The sequence below is a fragment of the Sabethes cyaneus genome, chromosome 3 (assembly GCF_943734655.1).
Source record: "Sabethes cyaneus chromosome 3, idSabCyanKW18_F2, whole genome shotgun sequence".
In the NCBI taxonomy this organism is placed as follows: Eukaryota; Metazoa; Arthropoda; class Insecta; order Diptera; family Culicidae; genus Sabethes; species Sabethes cyaneus.
Window position 1 is genome coordinate 201,644,061 of NC_071355.1, and position 8,470 is coordinate 201,652,530.

The 8,470-nt window shown below is 40.0% G+C and overlaps 1 protein-coding gene across 1 annotated transcript; it reads right to left on the bottom strand.

Annotated features, from left to right (window-relative positions):
• Positions 1 to 206: 206 nt before the first annotated feature.
• LOC128740590 (SPRY domain-containing SOCS box protein 3) lies at positions 207 to 6,355 on the bottom strand. Its single transcript, XM_053836150.1, has 3 exons — positions 5,904 to 6,355; positions 527 to 785; positions 207 to 464 (listed from the first exon to the last, which is right to left on the bottom strand). Exons 1-3 carry the CDS (start codon positions 6,353 to 6,355, stop codon positions 207 to 209), a joined length of 969 nt encoding a protein of 322 aa, XP_053692125.1.
• Between the last annotated feature and the right edge of the window lie 2,115 nt (positions 6,356 to 8,470).

The following is an 8,470-nucleotide window of genomic DNA, read 5'->3' on the forward strand; positions in this document are numbered from 1 at the left end:
CTACTTATCAAATTGAACAACAAAACTATTTGTAAGCAAGATTGGAAAATTTCAACAAAAATTTTCAATGTAATCACGTGAAAGGCCGTTAAAAACAAATTTTGCTAAAAAATAACAACCATCAATAATATTCACAGAAAATAGCCTGCAATAGAAATGCTCTAATAAACCGGTATGCCTCCTGGGCAACAGCTTCCGCCAGAAAACTAGAACAGATAGTAATCGATAAGCTGCTGCTCTAACGGAGTGACGGGAGTACTACAATCGGACAAAGCTTCTGCCAGATAGTTGGTGATGCAATACGGTAAGTTCAGTCGATCTAGCTTATCGCGAGTTTTTACCTGCTTAATGATGATAGCTCGGCAGCGATCTTGGAGGTTTACAAAATCACGCCTTGACTCGGTTAGAACCATTTCCGTTTTTGCTGCCGTCGAGCACACGATTGGGTACAAGGGCTCGCGGATCTAGAAAAAAAAAACCACGATGAAACATGATGTCAGCCAGACAATTCAAACTCACCACCTACCTCATTTAATCCTCGGAAAGCTATTCCAAGACATACATCATCTTTGTAGTACGTTAACGTGCCTGCGACTCCGTCGAACAGGATGCCAATTTTTGTAGCCTGGTTTTCCTTAAAACGTTTCGTATAGTTTCTCGCGGTTCCACCGTGCCATAGCAAGCCCTTGTGCGAAAGGCCCCAACCGTTGCTATCCTCGCCAAGCAGATTCGTGAAGGCATTTACGTGCAACCGGGCCTTCTTGGTACCAATACCGAACATCATGCTGTAACGAACACATGTCAAACATCAGTTGAGGTAAAACATTTGGATGTAAAATAATAAATATGGGTTCCCACTATTTCTAATCCTTTACTCTCTCTACATGTCTTGCTCGTCCCTTAAAGCACGTTCAAGGTTCAAGGTGTAAAGTTAAACCGAGTATCAGAGTGGGACCCTTGACCGGAAACAGCGATGCTGACCAAGTGCTAACGAAACGCGATGGAGGTGTCTTGCTGCACGATGAAACGTATGTGAAAGTCGTTTTCAGCCACGGTTTGTTTCCTTGCAGGTTTAAATTTGTTTTAGTAGATAAATTCGCGAAAAAAACTTGACTTGGCAAAAAACAAGCGTATCATATGGATCGGATATGACTATGAAATTAGAACTATACAAAGGGAGTGTCTTAACAAACAAATTTTACCCTTTATTATGTCCCTTGTTGGCTCAGTTATGTTTTGAAAAGATCTAACTAGCAGCCATTACAGCAAGCTTACGTCCCAAGTCCCATTTTTTGTTCTATAATAGTTTATCAAGCACTTGTTCTACGGGAATTAGCTGTTGAATCAGCTATAATTCTTAAACAAAAAGGTTTGTTGGGGTGCTGCAATGGTACAACAACAATGCCCAGTTCCATACTAGATAGCAATTTTAGTCACGAAAACATGACTTCCTGTAAGGTGATTGATGGAATCAACTGACAAAGATCGTGACTAGACGCACAGGTAAGCGCAGCCTGCAAAATACTGTCCCAGATCCTTTTATAGATTTTAAAGAAGCATACGATACAGTCGATCGAGACCAGTTATGCCAGGTAATGCAAGGACACGGTCTTCTGGATAAACCAACGCGACTGATCAGAATTATATTGGTTTGAGTGATGTGTATCATGCGCACCTCGGGGACGCTCTCGAGTTTGTTCGAGACTCCATTAAGGTTGAGGTTTATTCCACATGCTTTTCATTATCGCTCTCGAGAGCGTCATCCGTAGAGCATGATTTCAAGCAAAAGTAGCCAACTCTTAAGGTCCAGACACAATGCATACGGATTTTACTACATTGCACAGTGGTTCAAACAGCGAAATACGTGATCGTGTGATATTGCGCCGAAACGTGAAATTTTTTGCATGTAGTATCTTTAGGAACATTTCTTGATATAACAAGCCCCTTCTTGTGAGAGAAATCTTTGGGTGATTAATTCCCTTAAAAGTGAGATACGAAATTTATTTTCTCGTATATTCGAGATACAGGTCTAATACTTTCGGCAAAGTTGTAGTAAATATCGATACAAACAACTTTGTCAAAGACAGCATACTTGTATCTCTTCATAGAAATTATCTATGAAGCGTTTTCGTAAACAAACCCTTTAAAACAGTTTTTGAACCCTGACTTATTCTAGTCAATTTTTACGTGTTCATAGTTCTAGAAAGTTGTTTATCTTGCTAAATCAACATTTCTGTAGAACATTATTATATGTTATTTTCTAAAGTTTCGGAGATTTTGAGCTTTTTTGGTGAAAAATAGTACTTCTTTGAGCTTAAATATTTCCCAAGGTGGCAAATGGTGGCAGATCAAACAACTCCTACTTAAAAGTACAACAAAAAACCTGTAGAAGCAAGTGTCAATTGCCTGTATCTGTTTGTATCCTCAAAAGTTATAGTTGTTTTAAAAATCCATTTCAGTCATGTTTACGGAACAATTAAACTGTACTTCGGATGCATTAAACGCCATTTTGTTCACGTTGGAAATCTCGTTCTAACAAGTTAAGTTACTTGCAATTTTTTCGCCTATTTTCGAATCGAAAATGAATGTAGACTTTAAATTATTTGACGCAATCAATAAGAGAAAAGCTACCAAATAACTAACTTATGCCTATTTTGTGCCATGGGTTTTCTGTCATGGTTCTGGGCCGGGAAACATGGGGTCGATATAGGGAGCGTGGGGAAGCGTAAGAATCACGATCGTGTAGCTCAAGCTACTGGTACTGTTTTTAGAGATTCCCATCGTACATCTCGCGAAATTCGATAGGCTCCAATCGGCCGAAAACATCGACAAAATTACTCTTGAGCGCGTGGTCAGAATGCAGTAATACTACCTAGTGCCAAAATGTCAAGAAATTTGTTCTGAACACATTTGCGTCGAAGACCAAATACATGAAAGGAAGAGGCTCAAAGGGAACAAACGCGCGCCTCCCACGGACGGTAACCGTTGATGGCGACGAACTAGAAGTGGTAGAGGCGTTCGTGTATTTGGGATCGCTGGTGACCGCGGACAACAACACTAGTAAGGAGATCCAGCGGCGCATCCAAGCGGGAAATCGGGCCTACTTTGCCCTTCGTAAAACGGTACGATCAGGAAGCATACGCCGCCGCACGAATCTAACAATGTACAAAACCCTTATTATACCGGTAGTTCTTTATGGACTTGACGCCGTGACGCTGCTCACGGAGGACATACGCGCCTTTGCCGTGTTCGAGCGGAAAGTGCTGCGGACGATATTTGGCGGAGTACAAACTGAAAGCGGAGAGTGGCGGAGGCGTATGAATCACGAGGCACTGCTTGGGAGACTCCCATCGTACATCTAGCGAAAGTTAGCAGGCTACGGTGGGCCGGACACGTCGTAAGGATGCCGGACGACAGTGCTACGAAAACAGTTCTCGTCAACAACCCCACGGGCACCAGGAACAGGGGGGCCCAACGTGCACGATGGCTCGACCAGGTCGAAAGCGATTTGCGATTTTTGAGACGACTAGGAAATTGGCGACGACTGGCCCAAGACCGAGTTGACTGGAGACGAGTGCTTGAAACAGCACGAGCCACCCCGGCTCTATGCTACTGAAGAAGAAGAAGACATTTTTTACCATTCACTATAAATTTCGTATATAGCTTTACAGGGTTGAATGGTTGAAAATTTGTCTAGTCAAATATGACGTATTTTTAAATTGAGAATTGAAAAAATTTGAACACCCCTTATTTTGTAAGTGAATGGCGTACGAAATGCTGCCTGTTTTGTTTTCCCCAGTTTTTATTCAGCAAGAGGAACCGTATATCAGAATTTTACTCGCCCGTAATCAATATTCAAATTATTCGCCTCGATTCTGCAGTCCGATCGGGCTCGTTCCAATCAGAAACGCCCCGATCGACGTGTGTTATAGCATACGATGTATTTCGATCGAAGCGCAATTTCTGATCGGATCCGGCTCCGATAGGTATGTAGAATAGAGGCGATTATCATGTCGACTGGGCCAAATCGCTGAAAGTGGTCAATTCGACTGTGACAAGTGTTAGCAAAATGTTCGGGCACATTTGATGACTGCTAGGAAGTCGAGATGAGGAGGAAACTCAGGTTGTCAAGCGACTGGAAAACCGAGAATACTTAAAAAAATTTATTTATTCTGGATAATCCTGAAATTTATGTCAAACTCAGAGAATTTTGAAATATATTGCAATATTTGCGTCACAGTGTTGTAAATGTATGTTAATACAAAGAAAGACACATTTATGAATATTCAGTATGTCTATGGCCTATCTATACATACTCCCCTTCAAACTGTATCAGATAAATCCAGTTGTATGTTCGAATCTCGATTGGGAAACTCAATAGGAACATAGTACTTGCCCCGCAATTGTCCTGTACTCTAACAGCTGACTGCAAGGTCTGCCGTAAAAACAGAAGGTTAGGTGTCGATAACGGAATGTAGCGCCTAGGCTTTGCTTACCCTACTAGCACGGTTGTTACAACGTAGTTGTGGTAACCGAACTATGACTAATTTCAGTCGTAATCCGGTTGCTTCAACTAAATGGACCTAAAGTGTGCTACTTGGTTAGCTTCTTGAGAAAAATTCTTGCCAATTTACCAGGTTGTTAACCAATGTATGACGATCTGACATAACTCTCGACAGACGTAGTCATAGATTTGTCGAATATAATTTGTCGAAATTAATAAAGCAAATATTCGAGAACCACAACTTGTTTATGAATATGTGTTTGCTGAGCGTCTCAAAGGTATGTATGAATTGGAGTCTCACCTAGACAGTTAATCATTTTTCACAGTTTGCATATCATTTTTCCCAGTTCTTCCAATGTTCGTTTTTCACAAAAACATATTTACTCCCTAAAGAAGAAAAAATCAGAACTCAAAATTGCCAAGTCGAAAATCAAACTTTAAATTTAAAGTCAAATGTATAAAGTTAATGTCAAAATTCAAAAGACAGAAGTCAACATTTAAAAATCGAAAATTGACCGTCAAAATTTTTGGGTGAATTCATATTAATTTGAGCATGAAGGATGACTTCAATTTGAACTAAAATTTGGCCTTGAAAAATTGAATTGAATTGGATTTGAATTTTGACATAAAATTGGACTTAAATTAGACGTGAAATAAAAACTTTAAATTAGGCTTAAAAATCGGTCTACAATTTACCTTAAATTGCACTTGAATTGAACTTGAAAGCCGAGTTAAAACTGAACTTAGAATTTTGATTGAGATTGAAATTAAACTGAACTCGAAATTGGATTTAAAGAGTACTTGAAACTGGATCTATTTTTGCAAAAGATTTACCTATCGCCAAAATAGCATACGAATAAATTAAACTTTCCGGACATCCGGATTACACCTTGAGATTTTTTGCTTATTCTTATAGATCTTATAGAAAAGGTGGGGCACGTGCTCAATTCGCTAGTCTGGGTACGCCAGTGCCAAAGTGATTAATGAGTGGAGAAAATGTCTTTGAAATACAAAGAATGATTACCGTATTTCTGAGCGTCTTCCCATTTGATTGTTTTATATTTAAAATATAGATTTACAGAAACTGGGTTTATCAGTATTCAAAAGGACAACAAAAGCTTCAAACGTTTCAAATAAACGTTGGCCAATCCATCGAAAAAAAGAAACCACAGCCTCGGACTGACATGACTAATCATATGTTTACAATTCCATTTCCCTACGCATACAAACTGCACTCGTTTACAAGTGTTTCCACCCCACGCGTTTCGCTGGCTGATAAAAAATAATCATTATTTTAGCCTGTTACGCCTGTATCGATTTTTTTCTCCCCTCGCTTTGCACGAACCCAGACGCCAGCCAAACTTTACATTTATCGTTCGCATCGATAGGGGTGCCTTACCTCGTTCCGAAAACTCGCTGTGACACACTCAGCTCCCAGTAGTATCGTCCGTTGTTGAGCACCCGGGTTCCGCGGATTCCGGCCGTGCCTTTGCTCCAGTTCGGATGGAAGTGCACCGTTCGATTGTTGGCTCCGCTAAGCCACACCTCCTTCGATCGATCCCGCTTGCTCCAACTCCACTTGTCTTCGCATCCATTTTGAAGAGGTTTCTCACCTCGATAGTGATTATTGTTGTTGTTGTTGTTTGCTTCAGCTGACACCGTCAACTCGTTGTCCATTTGGCCAGGAGTGTCACTTGCTACAGAACTCCCCGCTGTACCACTTGGTGGAGGGTGAACTATCGGTACATTTCCGACACCCCCACTGTTGTTCGAAGCTGCAGAATTGTTTGACTCGTTGGAACTTGAACTGGGCGATTGAAATTGGGTGTTACGGTTTTCCTGGATGGTCATCGGGATAAACGTAATTTTTCTTCCTGCTGTGATTCGTGTTTATTGGCAATATTAAGCCATGTTTTCGAACCGCCCTAAGGCTAGCACATTTTCACGACAAGTGGTTTTCTTTGGATTGAATTTTTTTTTTCAAGGGAGGGACGGTAAATTTCTTTTTGGTCTACCAACCGAGCACGAAGTATGGGACTGCTTCGTTTGGCTTAGTTTTGGTAGGACAATGCAATTGTTGTAGATTATCTAGTAACTATCTAGTAGGCTGACGCAATATGTCACGCTTCCATCGGAAAAGTTTTTCCTTAATAGTATTTTCCGAAGTTATCCCTATCAACCATCAATTGATGCTGTTGTTGTTGTTCGATGCGAAGACGACGGGCACGTCGCGGTCGTACCATTAGGTCCTTGTCGTTGTAGTACACCTTGTGATTACCGATAGTTCTGGAACGATAGCGGTTTCCTCCGTGTTTTCCACTGTTCTCCAGGTGATTATTATTTGGATGGATCAGGAATGAATTGTAGCAACGCAAAACCAATTTGTTAAAAAATATACAAATATTTTTCAAAAACACCAAAATTATTATCAAACTCATACGAATATCCTTTTGCGGTGCGTAATATCACAAATTTTTTGTTGGGAATCAAAATTTTGCTCTAAAATACACTCTTTTCTTATTCAAAGCAGGAACTTTTTCAAGCATAAACATTTACAAAGTCAAAATAGCATGTCTGCTTTAAAAATTGCTAATGCTTTTTTACGTTACTCGAGAGGACGTATACTGTATACAGTGCGCCGACGCGCGGTTTCAGGATGCGACCGACATCTTGGAAAATGTAATTCCTTTTCTTCGAGATTGTCTTCAGGTTGAAAAACGGTTTCTGCTCCGATAGTGACTTTGTAAAATCAAATTTTTTGTTATTTATCGGTTACTTCCGACGAAAATACGAAGTCGTAACGGATGCGGAATAGTAAAGATCACAAACGAACGCGAAAAATCCTTTACACTTTCAGCCAGCCGCGAAAGAGAACGGAAGGGAACTTCAAGCGCCTAGTAGCAGGCAGTTTGTTATAACCGTTCGCTATGCCACCCTCAATTCGACTAACGACGAACGACGGTGGAAAACCGGTCGGAGATTGTGGTGAAAAGTGGCGGAAAACCAAAATGATAGGGGAGTCGTCGCAAGAGCGGAAGCTTTTCGCTCTCTGTTATAGGTTTTGAGACATATCCAAACGTTTGACGTAGCTCCTTTATTAGGTTGGAAAGTGTGAGCATTTACTAGCGGTCGGGATGCCTTGTAGGAATTCTTTAGAACGATTTTATATGTATGTTTGTAAGTTATTGAGGCGTGCAAGGGGTCTGCGATTGATGAATTTTTCGATTAGAAAATAAAATTATATTATACTTTATATTTGGTATACTAGTTTTATGGGACTAGTTTTATGTGATTTTTGTATGATATTACATTTAAAAAAATGTGTAAAAGAGTGGCTCTTCATATAAATGCATTCTTCGGATTTCGCGTGTTTATTTACGCGTTACTATGTTTTAGATTTTAATACAGAAAAAAAAACACTATAGATAAAAATATGTTAGGGTCGTAAGACGAACAAGGTCCATGGTGGGAAGACCCACTTGTAGCGATCGAGTCTCCAACGAGCTATAGGAATAGACTTTGTAGTGTTAGGCAGTATTCAGGTTGCGTGATGGACGTTTGACGGGGAATACCAGCAATTGATGGATAGGAAACAAGGACTTGGGAAAAGCATTGCCACACCCGAGTAAGAATTCAAGCTCCAAGTGTACACTGATAGGCAAAATAAAATGCTCGCCTCGCCATTTTTGTGTTTCGCATTTATTTAGTTCAAGTTAAGGTAAACACCCTGTAGTCTTTTTTGATATCTTATTTTCTATATTCCTTTATAATTTCATTTATGGAATATGTACCTACTGAGAAAAAGAACTTTAATTTAATATAAAAATTAATGTCCATTGAAAAAACAGTTACAAAAAAGTACCCACTTCAAAAATCGATGTTTTCGAAACATGTTTTTTGAACCAAACGGCTCTATGGGGGCCTTTGTCACGTGATCGCATTTTTTAATGTCCTAACCATTTGGTC